Genomic DNA, 13,951 nt, shown 5'->3' on the forward strand with positions numbered 1-13,951 from the left:
TTCGATATTCTATTTTTGTAAAGTTCTAAGAAAGCTTTCTACAATGTTGTATTGTATCAACACAAGTTGAATCTTTGACAATTTAAACATATTTATCTTGAAGACAACGTATACAGTTTCCTTAAAAACACAGAATATATTATTTAAAAATGCATAAATACTTATTTGCCATGTAACAATTGTAACGTGTCAAAACTGTCAAATTACGATACATGTTGGATAAGGATAACTCATTGAGTATCGTAATAGAAAGGTATGATGCAAATATCGTACCACGTTTTATCTACCTACTATCGATCATTATTTTAAAAAATAATTAGTACAATGGCCGGCAAGAAAAACTAGCCATCACTTTTCTGTTGCGTCAAAATCCAAATGTGTAATTAATGCTTTAATGACGCTGACATTTAAATGATGGCAAACTTTTTTTGCCGGCCACTGTACATGAGAAAAAAATTATATTATGCAAACCAATGCAGCAGGCTGGAGACATTTTTTTGCTGAGTTAACTAACTCCGGACATTTTAATTAACAGTTTTAAAAAATAAATAAAAACAAATAGGGAGAAAACAAATAAAAACGAAAATGGGAAATTATAAAACAAAGGAGAAATCAGTGACTTGTACGACGTATAATGAAAAGACATAATAAGAAGTGAATCAAAAATCCGAAGAGTGAAAATGTTCATAACAACAATAAAAACAGTGTGTCTCAATTACTCAATTCGTGACTGAAGAAAATTACAAGCAAAACAACTAAGACGTCGAACTCACAACTGAGACTAAGATTTAATAATTTGACATTTGACTGTTTACATCTGATTTGACGGCTTTAACGGCTCGACATAGTTCGACATAATACATTTATAGAGCAGCACAATTCCATAGGACGTTCTTTTAGAGACACTTTGTAAGATTGCGTGAACATTTTACTGTATTATGTTATAACGGGTGAATATTAAAATTTTCACTTGGAGTTGGCTTTGAACGGGTTTTTATTTTTTCTGTTACTTTAGACACACGCAAGAACGAACGACAAATGTCAGTCAGTACAATTGAAACATAACCAAATTAAGAGAAAAACATTTATTGAAATGTCAAACTTGTCAGTGTCTAAGGTGCAACGGAAAACAAAGAATGATCCATAGCCAACCCTAAGTGAAAATTTTAATAGTCACCCGTTATATGTGAAAAATAAATCCAAAGATACTTAGATGTGAAAGTAATTTAATGAAAATAAAAAATAGGAAATGATTTATTTCATTGTATTGGTTATTTATTTAATAAAAAGAATATGAAAAAAAATATATAAAAGCTGTAGGTCAAAATCGGGCTCCCAAGTCAAGTAATACTAACGTTATTGATTCTCAGTGAACAAATAACAAACAGTAAAACGAAAAACACAAAAGTAATTGAGGACTGGTAATAAAAATGTATTAGATTGTAGAAAAGTTTGGCAAAATATTCGCAAAAAAATAAAACGTTTTTATTACAACTTCAACAACAAAACGACAACTAAATAATTTCGTCTTCCAAAACTTCTTATTCTCTGTGGCGAACTATCCATGTAAATACGGCATTACAGTCATAGTGCATTTATGTTTTCAGGATTTATTAGCAGACATTTTTTCGAGAGCCCAAATCAAAATGTATAGGTACCAAAAAATAGTAATTTTTGAAAAATACATTGTAAATCGCTTTCACACAAACTAAAAATATTAAACAATTGTTTCGTAACGTAATGAATGTCTCACTCTACCCTAAATATTATTACTATAACTCAAGTTAATGCTGTAACTTTGTGAAATTAATTGAGTCGGGTGGTGTTTAATAAAATAATAAATTTGAGTTCCCCTTGCGCTTTAAGCGTAACGCTGTTATTGATCAATTTTAATTCACGATATCAAACTATCTGAATATAAATCTCCCTCCGGTAACAAATAATAATTATAATCTCCTTCCATAATTAAAATTTCAATGTAATAAAGTGAAAAGAAAGCGTTAATTGGCGCGAGAAATTTAATTTAGTTGCCTCGTTTCAACAACCAAAGTCTCGTTTGATTTGTGGATTAAGTTTTTTTCCTAAAGGTGAAATGAATAAGTCCGTTCGTGTTCTTTTGATGTAGTGCATTTCTCATCAAGCAAAAATCAACTCTTGTGCAGTTAACGTTAACAACATTATCAAGAACGAAATACGGTCGGGTTCACGTTCAGAGTTCAACAATTTCAGTGGATAATCGAGCTAAATCGAAAAACTTCACCAACTTTTAATGACGTATGGAGCTAGCTAAACGGCTAAAACTTTTATGCCTTTTTAAGTTTTTCTCGCAATTATCGTTGCAATATTGGCTCTTCCTCGTTGCGAAAGTCTGGTAATTGGCAACGTTGGAGTTGAAAGCCGATTCATCGACCTTTGCAAATTCTCTAAATTGGGAACGACAACGACACTCGATTCCTCCCGGCCGCATTGAACACTTCCTGTAATCTGGTGTAATTCCACATACAAGTTTGGACAAATAACTGCCATCTTTGCGGAGCGTGAGTGGCAAAGCTTCTTCGTACATCAAACATAAATGCACACCCCACACACGTGAAGGCTTTACTTATTCACCATTTATTTTTAAGGCCTCTTTTCTGAGATTGCCGCCTCACCATTAAATTTTTATCTTGAAAATTTCCATGGTTTACTGGTCTAGACTACAGCACCTCGACTTCTGTGACCCCAGCTCAAGTTTTCTACAATTTTACGGCTGTTTTGATACCGACGAACAAACAATACAAGCCGAGAAAACAACACATCTTACTCAAAACGTAAACAATAACGTCTCTCGATTTTCGCTATTGTTAAGCGAACGGCGACGGTGCGAGCGTTGTGAATCCCCCACGGCCGGAAAAACCGGGTCAATACGGCCAACACCGGAACACTCCGGTTAAAGATATGCAAAAGCGGCACTTAGATCCGGAGCTATCAAAGCTGGCCGGAATTTATTTTTAAGAATTGATTGAATATCTCGGCAGGACCGCTCCGACCGGAGTTTCCCCTTTTCTTCTGCTTTTCACTGAATGTCAGATCAGTGCATTACACAAAACCGCCGCTCGAAAATCTTCGACTTCCTCCTCGTCTTTTCGATTTCCTCTTAGATGGGGGAGCCGTGCCTAATGTAATCCGTTTTATTGCTAGTATAAATAAAAAATATGGAGCACGTCGCACACTACCACCACCACCTCAAATTCGATAACGCCGACCTTTATTAAGGCAGAAATTTTTATTCGATTTGCTCGTTTACATTCGTGTTATTCTCCAAGTATCAGTTGACATATTTTTTGCGCGTCTCGCAATTAAAACAAAGATGCAGACGTGTAATAATCAGATTACGCGGGATCTGACAGCGGAGGAATTTTATCCATTATTTGAAAACAAAATAGAAGATTTCATGTAGACAGACCTTTTATTACGTCTGCGTTCTTTGAAGCCATTTATCACAAAAATACTCGTAAAGGAAACTAATCGAAATCCACTCCGGCTCAGGTTAGAGTGTTACACTTTCTTTTTTATTCAAGAGCAACAAGAATTTAATAAAAATCTTGATTTTGCTTTGTACTGATGTTAGATGTTACGTCAAACATACCAGATTATGTCGACAACGGAGTCTTTTGAAAGTTGTTATTTCAGGTGCGGGTCTGAAAGCGAGGACAAACCTCAACGGAAATGTAAATTTTCTTTTCCCTTTACAAGCGTTAAATTATATGCAAAGTGGGGACTATCGACATTCGGTCAAAATAAATAATCGCTGGTTAAAAATGACAGATGATCTTCATTTCGTGGGACTACATAATGAACACCAACGTAATAATGATTCCTGTATATTTTATTTTCGTAACAGGCATGAAACTTTAGGGCTCACAAAACGAAAGTCTATCTAATACCATCATTAATAAAGTTTATTAAGACTTATTTTAATCTGCACAACGTACATATAAATTTTAATTTTGAAGACAACTGTAACAATGAGTACTTTGGAACAATTAAATCGACTTAAAATCGGCTTCCAACTTTTTTAAGTATTGTTTTCTGCATTCCATATCATCTGCGGGTCGATTGTATGGTAACCAAACTGGTTCTCCTATGAAGAATCTTTTGGCCTTTACGTAGTTCTGTAAAAAAAATTGCTGCGCTTGTTAACTAAGCCTTATAATTTTTAACATACTTAATTAACGAATTAACCCATTTTAGTAACAGGACAGTACAAATAACATAGTCAATAGTAACTTTTTTCTTTGATCAAATTTGATTTGCAAGATTAATTTGTCAGTTGAATTGATGAGATTCAGAAATTGAGATTAAATTGAAAATGTATTTTTGATGATCGCTTTACATATTTTTGTTGATTTAACGAAACAAGCAGGTCAGTATAGGTCAAAATTAATGTGATCCATGAACATTTAATTTGTTATATCAGTCACGGCACCGTTTTTTTAGTAATAAAAAGAATCAAAACAAAGATGGTAGGTACTGTAGTATAAAATTAAAGATGAAATATTTTTACGGAATTTCTATTTCACCTTGACATCTAACGTGAAGCGATGGTAAATTCCACTCGGTATTATAATCATATCACCAGTTACCACCTCAATTCGAATCCATTCATCATTTTTGTCTCTAACATCAAAATAACCAGACCCATCCAGAATAAATCGAATTTCCTCGTCAGTGTGCAAATGTTCCTGGAAGAACTTTTTCAGCATTTCGTCGTAATTAGGCAAACATTCTTTAGAGCAGGTAGTTTCATCTTCATATGTATATCCTCTTTCTTTTTTTATTTTATCCAAAACTCCATCTGTTGAGTAAGTTTTTACGTTTAGCTACAATTTTTTTGTGTAATATTTTTATTTCGAAGCGTCAACATTACAGTTACCTTAAAATATTCCACTCCGGATATTTTGTATAGTTCTTCAAGGGAAAGAAATTTCGGTGGATTTCTATGGTGCTCGGTTCTTTGATCGCCGGGGTCATCGTCCATGTACCACGCACGAACCATTTTAAAAAGCTAACTGTTCAAATGATGGGAATAAAACAAAGATTAGTGAGGATCATAAGGTCAACGAGATATTTACCACAACGTAATTAATTAATGAAAAACTTAAACATAACCTCAATTCAAAATAAAAGGACGTGTGTGTGTATTTTGGGTTGCAGATATGTATACGATATAGCTATCGCAAAACACAAAATGAAAATAGATAAATCATGAAACTAATGTCCAACTAAATTGCTCTTCTAAACAACAGTTTAGAATTAAAAGTTGAACGTTCAAAGTAGCTGCAAGACTGGAAAGTATCTTACGAGAGATTATCAAGAAAAAATTGGAAAAACGAGAACCCGTCGAAAGGGCTTAACTTTTGATTGTAAATTAAATTTGTTTTAAAACAAATTTCTGTTTAAAAAATAGTTAAATTTACGGAAGTCGTTTCCTGTGACTGGTCTGATTAGCTTTCATGAAAAATTTAATCCTGGATGGAAGGAAATTCGATAGACAGCCCCGTGCATTACAAAAATTTGACGTTGACAGCGGAGTTCTTTTTAACTTTATGACTGACGTTTGTTTCGGCTTGCTTGTCATATTCGTTTGCTCTTCGAAGTAAATTTTAAAATTGGGAAAACGGTACAGGCGGTTTACATTAGGATCACAGAAAAGCGAAGAGGTGTTTTGTCTGTTGACATTTTTGTTTGACACATTTAATTGCTTACGAAGAATGGTACTGATGATTTCAGAATAATTTGGTGGGTTTGTATTAGGATTCTATGAGAGCGAATAAGTTTTTAGTTTCTTGTCGCCTGACACTTTAAAATTGTTTTCGAAAATTTAATTATTTCAAGAATGTATTAGGATTACATAAAACGAAGAGGTTTTTTGGTTTCTGAGCGCCGAGCACTATTTTTTAGCGAAAAACATAATAATAATTCCAAGAATGAAACACATCTTTACGTAGGATCACAGAAAAATGAGAAGGTTGGTCTCTTGTTAATTGTTTTTGGAAAATGTAAACATTCGAGAAATCGAAAGAAGGTTTCTATTAGGATAACATGAAGAAGAACAAGTCTTCAGCTTTTTAATGTTTGTTATTTTAATTTGCACTGGACAAATACATGAAATACAAAAATAAATAATAGGAGATTATGTTATTACTGTTATTAGGAGCAAAAATGAGGATTTATGAGTATGTGCTGAGGCTAAGCCCAAGCTCATAAAGAATAACATAAGGAATTTTTATTTCGATAAAAACTGTGTAATGTACTCTGGACTTGAAATTCTTAAAACGGCAAGTGTCAATAGAAAAACTTCCGAAATACTTAACTTTTTTGAATTTTAAATGATTACATACAAAACAGAAACTTTACATATCTGATTAGGTGACGTAATACTTTTATTTTATTTATAAAGTGACAAGTTAATTTTGTAATTTTTTTTTTGTTGAATTATAAAAGTAATCGAAATCGAACGGTAATCAATTACATCATTATACACCACTGCTTGCAAACCATATAATATAACGTTTCCGTTTAAAAAAAATAATTCTTTTAAGCTTTGGCTCCAGTTTAATCAGTTTGTCCCCGATAGTGGTTGGTCACACATGAATTTTAAAAAAATGAAACATTCCGTTCGTATCAGTACCAACTTCACTATTTTGATTACATATTTACATCTATATAATTAACAAATAATTAACCATTAACATCGTTATTGCTCTTTTTCGAACGCCCCATTTTCAAGTTTCTTGAGATACTCTTTGCGACAATCCATATTATCTACGGGACGCTTGTGAGCTGTATATTGAGGATCTTTCAGGAAAATGCGCTTCACTCTGCAAACATTCTAAAACAAAATCGGTCATTTATTGATATCGAATTAACTTTTGTTACCGTATGATCCAACATAAAACGATGGTAGCAACCGCTGGGCACGACTATCAGGTCTCCACCAAGAACTTCAATTCTTATCCACTCATCGTTATTATCCCTTATATCGTAATAACCACATCCCTCAAGAATGAAGCGAATTTCTTCGTTCTCGTGCAGGTGCTCCGCGTACATTTGTTGCAGATCACCTTCTCCTGGAGTTTCAACTTCATCCTCGTACTGGTAACCTCGTTCTTCTTTTATTTTTTCCAAAGATCCGTCGGTCTGGTAGGTGTCAACGTTCAGCTACACAACGCCTCACAATTGTAAAAAAATTCACATAATATCTTACGACAATACCGAATAATGCTCAACTCCGGTCAGTTTGTACAAATCTTCTAAAGTGATGAATTTCGGAGGCAGTCTCTGATGTTCATCCCTTGGATTTTCCAATCCGTCGCCCTCTATATACCACGCACGTACCATCGTGACGATGTATCAGCACAAAACTGTGTAAAAATGTTAGTCTTGTTTTATTGGCGATAAATTTATCTTGTTACTCAAGGATGTTTATCTACCCGGATCGTTTGTTTGACTTAACGCTAGTTTAATGGATCTAATGAAGCATAATTAAGTGAAAATCGTCAAAACCAGTACGACCTTGACGATGGTGTTGGAAATAAAATCTGGATGAATGATTCGATTTTCGTTATATTTATGTATAATGCAATGTACATAAATTAACACTATTATTAGATCAAATACGAATAATGACAATCATTCCCGGAGCGTAAGCACAACTCCGTGTAGTTAATAACAATATAATAAGCACAATAGTTATATTTAGATTTAAAATAAATAACAGGTAAAAATATATTACAAATGTTGTATAAAAGATACTAAATGTAATAAAAACTTAAAAATATATATATATTATATATATCGTCTGTATAATATATACAGAGTAGTACAAACTAATGACTGCATTGATTTCAATGGGGGTAGTATCTATTGGAATAACGGAAATAACTGTCACTCAGAATCGGATTCGCTAATCAAGATGTGAAATAGCTGAGTACAAGTCGGATACAAACCATCCACATCCAGAAGCTTTACGAGGACACCGGTAGTTTTTGTACTAGCTAATCAGCAAATTAACAGTGTCTACAAGCTCAACAGATGGCAGCACCGAGTGCAGGCACGCATGGGATAATACTGACTGTCGCTGCCACATTCAACAATATACTCGCTGGTAATCCAACAGATAAACAACAACTTCAATGTACAATTAATAATACTATAAGTTATTTACGATACAGGTTAGTTCATTAAAGCTCTTATGTCATTTCATACACAAGTCAGATTTTTACTTAGGTTTTCTCTTTGTACAAATGATTTCTGCAGCGAATATCGACGAGAAGGGAGGTAGCACGGGCTGCGTATGACTGCGAGCAGCGGAACACTACATGGTCAGTTTAACGGAGTTCGGGGCCATATCAAGACCGGACTAGATCGTCTGCTCGTCGCTCTGTCGCCACGCGGATGAGACTGCTGAATTCTACTTCTAAGGTTTGTCTTGCCTGAAATACGCCAAAAACAAGTGTCAAAATCATACTTCGACGGCAACAACAAAAATATAAGAACAGCAACGAAAACAAAAAAAAGACCCACTTGTGTATTTTGGGTTGGAATTTGCAACGTGAGAGCCATACTGTTCGCGTCAAAACTCTCATCCAATGCAATTAAAGCACCATGGACTCCTGATTCTAATAAATTATTCCCATATTCCTGCAAAAATCGACCGTCACAAAACAACAATTTTCTTTAAATAACGATTTAAATAACCTTTAAGCCAATACTAGAAACCCATCTGATTATGCGTTCATTGCTCCAGACTATAACGTCCTGCAAAGTATTTTCGGAATTTTTTCTCCTCTCCTCTAATAAATTACGGTCATAATTTAATCTCTTTAAACATGATATGCCAAACTGAAGACTAGTTCTGAAAAAAAAAATTGTTATTGTCTGTTTGTGTTTTCGGCCATCTTAGATAGGTACCTGTGAAAGCTATCCACCATTTTCAACTGCCCCCTCAAGTCCTTCTTCGTGAGATGATCGAGCATCCTCGCGTCGACCAAGCACTCCATGAAAGTAGTACGATATTGGGGAAGCCCTAAAGCAGGCAGCCACGAATTCCCTATCCACTCGTGATTCATGTCGCCGAAAGCCAACGTCGTCCTCGAGGTTTTCGGTGCCGAGGGCGACGTCAGCGATACCATTTCTTGAATGGCCAGTCTTAATTTCAAACGATGAAGTGGATTGCTTATGCCGATTTCTCTTTGTATTTCTGTATCACTGAGGGCGCTCATAATCGCCCCCGATTTGACGTTGGCTCGACACGCTGCCACGTACCAGGCCGGCATTCCCACCCACAATTCTAACCAGGCGACGATCGTAGGCCCGTTCCACAAGGCAAATGGCGTTCCGGCCTTCATTGCTTCGGCGAGGAGTTCGTGTCTGTAATCACGCTCCCTTACAGAGAAGATTGCACAGATTAATACACGCACCTCTAGAAATCTCTTGGAAAAAATCTAACATGCACATATTCTAATTACGGAATATTTTATATTGCAGTTTTTCGTTTACGGTATTTTTCATGAGGTGGTGTTTACTTCGATTGTTTTAATCGACGGCGTTGCTCTTGTGATTTAAATGAATTTTAGTTAAGCAGTGACAGACTGATTGACAATTAACAAAGCGAAAAGCTCGTAAAATGACCGTAATGAAACCTCCCAGCTTTGCAAAGTGCTAGTTGATACTGCAATATAGCATATTAGGCAATGTGATACTACTGTGAAACAGAGACAATGGCGTATGTGTTGAGGGTGACTGGACATATGTACAGTGCGTGAAGAATCCCACCCCAAGTAGCTAATGTAAATGATCAATACATATTTCTTTGTAAACGTAAAAGAAACATAAGATATTATACGTTTCGTAATCAACTTTACATGTTTTTGGAAAGCATTTCTAAAAAGTATATACAGTTGTGGAATTAAAATTTCGGGCAATATTGTCAATGTCATGATATAAACTCTAAAACAACCTTTACGTTAATAAACTTATTTTTTACTCTTGTCATGTTTTTGTCTTTTTGGTTATCAAAAATTTTCATTTGTGGCTTAATAACGGGTAGGTAACATATCAAAGCGATGATTTAATTACACTCAGTGCAACTAACTGAAATCTCAAAATTCAATATTGATTGGGTGATTGACACAGAAAAGTTTAATTTTTGAATGTCAGTCATGATGACAGTAGAAGGTGCTTTACAGAGATTTTGTTGAAGTGACAGAAAAATAGTGCCCAAAATTTTAATTGCGCAACTGTACATAGTTTGTTTTGAGATGATTTTTTAAAGTGGCGGAAATTGCTCGATGTACTATCTTTTTTTTTCTTGCGTAAAGGGAAGAAGAAAAAAGAAATCGTGGCAACAACTTTTCTTATGAAAAATGTCCGAAACTATCCAAACTTTTTCAAACTTTAAGATTTTTTCAACATCAATTGCGTTTGCAATTTTAATCCATCACAAGTTTCTCGTACTTAATGCCCAGAGACACGAGCTATTTTCTAGTTTTTGAATCGATGTGTATAAAAAGAGTAAGTACCTGTTTTTATTTAACTTTTTCATTTGACTGTGATTTTTGAAAATGGCACTTGAAAATAGTGTTCTTAACAAAATTGTCAAAACTACGAATATGCTGTTCACATAATTATCAAAGATCCACCAGCACCTTTACGTTGTTGAATTGTGATCTCGGGGAAAATTAAAAATTAGGTTAAATTATTTTATTCATCTAAATATCGTATTAACACAATTTCTTTTTCACAGCGCATTAAATTTAAATTTTTTCCAACGGATATGAGTGAATTTGTCAAAATTAAACTGTCATTTCAGTTGTGCCAACTTATATCGTCTTCAGTTATCATGTACGATTTCAGGGATATTTTATTGTTTAATCAACATAAATCAACAGGTAATGGATCTTCGATATGTGAATAGGCCGTATTTAAGTTAAAACTTTAAGGTACAATTAATAGTTAACCCCTTTAAAGATTTTAACACTATATTCTGTACATCTCGGGTGTAACTGAAATATGTAGCACAAATTTATTGGTGCTGAAAAAGTAAGATTCATCACTTAAAAAAAACACAAAGCACTTTAAACAAAATGCGGAAAGTTGTTCTAGTTAATGGTTTCCGGGTGACGCCGCAGTCGTCGATGTGTACGAGTAAGTTCTGACGTTTCGTTAGTTATGCTGCCAACTTCTCCACGGCTAGCATCGACGACAACGGCAAACCCAGAAACTTCATGGATAGCTGTCGCGAAAACTTGCATCCTCTCATCGAGGAAAGTCGTGTTTCAGTTACATCCTTCTGGATCGAAAATATTTCTTTTGAATAGGTTAAAATTTCGCAAATTCTGTCGTTAAAGTGGTGGCGAGTGTGAAACGTGAAAAACGTTAGCGTTATGAAATGAGAGCCCATGTTAAAATGATCATACACCCACTTCTTCTTCTGTCTGCGGTCGAAGTCTCCCTTCTGCCCCAGCTTGCCTGACACGCTCATCGAATCGCTGAGGTCCCCGTCAGGCATCCCGATGCTGGTCTGGCTCAGATTCAACGTGCTCTCGCTGCCGACTTCTTTACCTTTCACCTATCACACAAAAGAGTGTAAGCAACCCTAAACCTCCGTCACCACTTCCTCACCTTCTCTTTCTTGCTGAAGAAGCGACCCAACGACGATTTGATGCCTTTCTTCTTCTGGGCTGCCGCCGCCGCTGCCACTGCTGCTGCCGATACATCTCTGGGCACGCCGGAGATCGTGTTCTTGTGCAGGCTCTCCTGACTGCTGTGACGAGAGGAGAGAGGTGATGGAGGTGTGTGCGTCTGGCCTTGCCTAAACACACTGCATTCTACTGTCTAAACTATGACTAATAGAGCATGCATCTCCAAGCAGACATGCCGTATGTGTAGGCAATTTTTGAGCTAATGTGTCGGAGAAAATAGATTCGCGATCGTTTAAAAATGACCCAACGTTGAAAGTGGACATGCATTTTACTGACGCGAACGGTTCCAAGGACAGAATCTACATTACTTAACTCTTTAATATTTTGAATACATTTATGGTGGCTACGGTGCAGCTAGTTATTCGTTGCAGAAAAAAATTGTCCGTCATTTTAGCGAGAAAAAAAAATTTATATCGTTTTGACATGTTAAACAGACGAAATAAATTACGACAATAACTTTTTCTCGCGGTGAAACAATGGTGACCTTTAACACGGCATTAAAATAACTAATGACTGAAATGTCAACTTCTTTGGATTTCCTCTTTAACTTTTTTATTCCTAATTGTACACTAAATCGTTCTGCTTGATCACGAGCACTTTGATCCAACCATAAGCGACTAATTCGTTTCCTTTTGAAAAAAATTAAAATAAAACCAGTGCAAAACAAAAAAAGCGAAATTCGGTGACTAGCCAACATTAATAACCTGTATGTAACTCCTGGTGGTAAACTGCTTCCGCCGGTTCGTCTGCGCGCAAAATTCAAAACGTGTTTAGTGTGGAATTAAAGAAAATCGCACCGAGTTCGTAGCGTATTCGAAGAAAAACAAACCTTCTAAGTTCTTCTTGGCTGTGTGCGAGAGCCTGTGCCACCCTTTCGAGCCTCAGAGACCTGGCAGTCAACGGCGACGCTCCACCCCCGCTGCTGCTGTCGCCCATGTGCATCTCCTCCCTCGACATTTCCGACGACAACGGTGCCAATTGAAGCTGTACGAAAAACATCATCGTCACGGAGGTGATCACGACCGATCCAGGTCAATTAATACAATACACATGCTGCTAGTGAGTAGAGATTAATGTGCGTGTGATGTCTGTTAAAGCCAACAAAATAAGTTCCGTACAATGGTAAATCGATAAATCTGATGAACGTTTACCATTATAGAGTACCGACGGACATGTTAAATAACAAACCTGACTGGAAGGCAACGATTCAGAGAGGGCGCCAGGGCTCAAGGTCGAATGATATTGTTGCAAATGCGCCGGTGACATAGATGCAGGTGCCTACAACATCACATGTTCACACACCTAAATTCTATCCTGTTATCCGTTCGAGAGTTGGCTTTATGGCGACGTGAAAGTGCGATGAGTGGATGGGTTGATGCCAGTTCTGGCTCAAAAAAATCTCAATTTTTGGCCACAATTTTACAAAATTTAACTACTATATTTTCGACCCATTTCAAAAAATATTACATTTTAGCCATATTTTAACAAATATTGCTTGTTTTCGACCTCTTTTTTCGGAATTATCCACTTTAGAGTTTGAAAACCTTTTTGATATAAATGTACAAGACCGATTAGCTGTTACGAACAAATCTTTTTCTGATTCTGGTGTCTCTGGGCTAAGTAATAATCCAATTCGTGATAAAATATGCATTTTGCGGGCCCTTTAAGCGTACATTCTAATGAGTCTCCATCGAATAATTCTTTTCCAAAATACACTCTGTAGATGAAGTTCCACAAAATTTTAAAAAATCCTCATTCATTTTAGCTTCCCATAAAAAGGGTAAATACATTTCCATCTTTATAAATTCTTTCAATAGACAGACTACCAATATCATGTCCCCGAGTTTTATCATAAAATCATTATACCGGGTGTTATGGAAATCCACGTAATGAATTCAACCAGTAACAGGACTCGTTAAAATAAACATTTTTTTAAATCATTTTTTCCGCAAATTCTTCAAAACACAGTTATAATTTTAATGAAAAACAGTAGAAACTGTTAGTATTTATTAGAATGGCGGTCGTTCTTTTTTCAAAAAAAAAAAAACACTATAAACCGTGTTATCCCACAAAAACATTTTCACTCACTCTTTCGTTTCAATTGATGATTATCTCATGAGAGGAGTGTCAAATTAGCGATTAGGAAAATGTATAAAAGATTATCGATAAAAAAAAATCAATATGTTTATTTTAAAGAGTTCTAT

General features: G+C 35.6%; 3 protein-coding genes across 20 annotated transcripts in view; all 3 read right to left on the reverse strand.

Moving 5' to 3' along the window:
• Positions 1–3,923: 3,923 nt before the first annotated feature.
• Positions 3,924–5,224, reverse strand: LOC138135850 (acireductone dioxygenase-like). Of its 2 annotated transcripts, XM_069054789.1 has the most exons (4): positions 5,115–5,224; positions 4,916–5,051; positions 4,563–4,862; positions 3,924–4,154 (listed from the first exon to the last, which is right to left on the reverse strand). In XM_069054789.1, exons 2-4 carry the CDS (start codon positions 5,036–5,038, stop codon positions 4,026–4,028), a joined length of 552 nt encoding a protein of 183 aa, XP_068910890.1. In that variant the 5' UTR covers positions 5,039–5,051; positions 5,115–5,224; the 3' UTR covers positions 3,924–4,025. The 2 variants fall into 2 exon arrangements, with proteins under 2 accessions (XP_068910890.1, XP_068910889.1); XM_069054788.1 differs by having other exon boundaries at positions 4,916–5,134.
• A 1,436-nt stretch (positions 5,225–6,660) lies between these two features.
• LOC138135851 (acireductone dioxygenase-like) lies at positions 6,661–7,531 on the reverse strand. Its single transcript, XM_069054790.1, has 3 exons — positions 7,258–7,531; positions 6,922–7,203; positions 6,661–6,874 (listed from the first exon to the last, which is right to left on the reverse strand). Exons 1-3 carry the CDS (start codon positions 7,381–7,383, stop codon positions 6,740–6,742), a joined length of 543 nt encoding a protein of 180 aa, XP_068910891.1. The 5' UTR covers positions 7,384–7,531; the 3' UTR covers positions 6,661–6,739.
• Positions 7,532–7,590: 59 nt separating this feature from the next.
• Positions 7,591–13,951, reverse strand: part of Liprin-alpha (PTPRF interacting protein alpha) — an 80,717-nt gene continuing 74,356 nt past the window's right edge. For 5 of the 17 annotated variants that reach the window (XM_069054781.1, XM_069054769.1, XM_069054766.1 and 2 more), the window contains 9 exons: positions 12,936–13,025; positions 12,577–12,731; positions 12,452–12,493; positions 11,668–11,866; positions 11,463–11,614; positions 8,956–9,429; positions 8,743–8,899; positions 8,569–8,685; positions 7,591–8,477 (listed from right to left, as the gene is read on the reverse strand). In XM_069054781.1, coding sequence (XP_068910882.1) covers positions 8,394–8,477; positions 8,569–8,685; positions 8,743–8,899; positions 8,956–9,429; positions 11,463–11,614; positions 11,668–11,866; positions 12,452–12,493; positions 12,577–12,731; positions 12,936–13,025 — 1,470 coding nt within the window. In that variant the 3' untranslated portion in view covers positions 7,591–8,393. The remainder of the gene's footprint in view (positions 8,478–8,568; positions 8,686–8,742; positions 8,900–8,955; positions 9,430–11,462; positions 11,615–11,667; positions 11,867–12,451; positions 12,494–12,576; positions 12,732–12,935; positions 13,026–13,951) is intronic. The other 12 variants (XM_069054783.1, XM_069054778.1, XM_069054776.1 and 9 more) reach the window with 11 other exon arrangements.

Source organism: Tenebrio molitor, chromosome 7 (genome assembly GCF_963966145.1).
Source record: "Tenebrio molitor chromosome 7, icTenMoli1.1, whole genome shotgun sequence".
Lineage (NCBI taxonomy): Eukaryota > Metazoa > Arthropoda > Insecta > Coleoptera > Tenebrionidae > Tenebrio > Tenebrio molitor.

Excerpts from the sequence above, each read along its gene's own strand:
- LOC138135850 (XM_069054789.1), bottom strand. The coding sequence starts at position 5,038 with ATGGTTCGTGCGTGGTACATGGACGATGACCCCGGCGATCAAAGAACC. Across the intron at positions 4,863-4,915 it reads CCGGAGTGGAATATTTTAAG|CTAAACGTAAAAACTTACTC; the intron begins GTAACTGTAATG and ends AAAAAATTGTAG. Across the intron at positions 4,155-4,562 it reads GCTTCACGTTAGATGTCAAG|AACTACGTAAAGGCCAAAAG; the intron begins GTGAAATAGAAA and ends TTTTTTTTACAG.
- LOC138135851 (XM_069054790.1), bottom strand. The coding sequence starts at position 7,383 with ATGGTACGTGCGTGGTATATAGAGGGCGACGGATTGGAAAATCCAAGG. Across the intron at positions 7,204-7,257 it reads CCGGAGTTGAGCATTATTCG|CTGAACGTTGACACCTACCA; the intron begins GTATTGTCGTAA and ends GGCGTTGTGTAG. Across the intron at positions 6,875-6,921 it reads GTTTTATGTTGGATCATACG|AATGTTTGCAGAGTGAAGCG; the intron begins GTAACAAAAGTT and ends ATTTTGTTTTAG.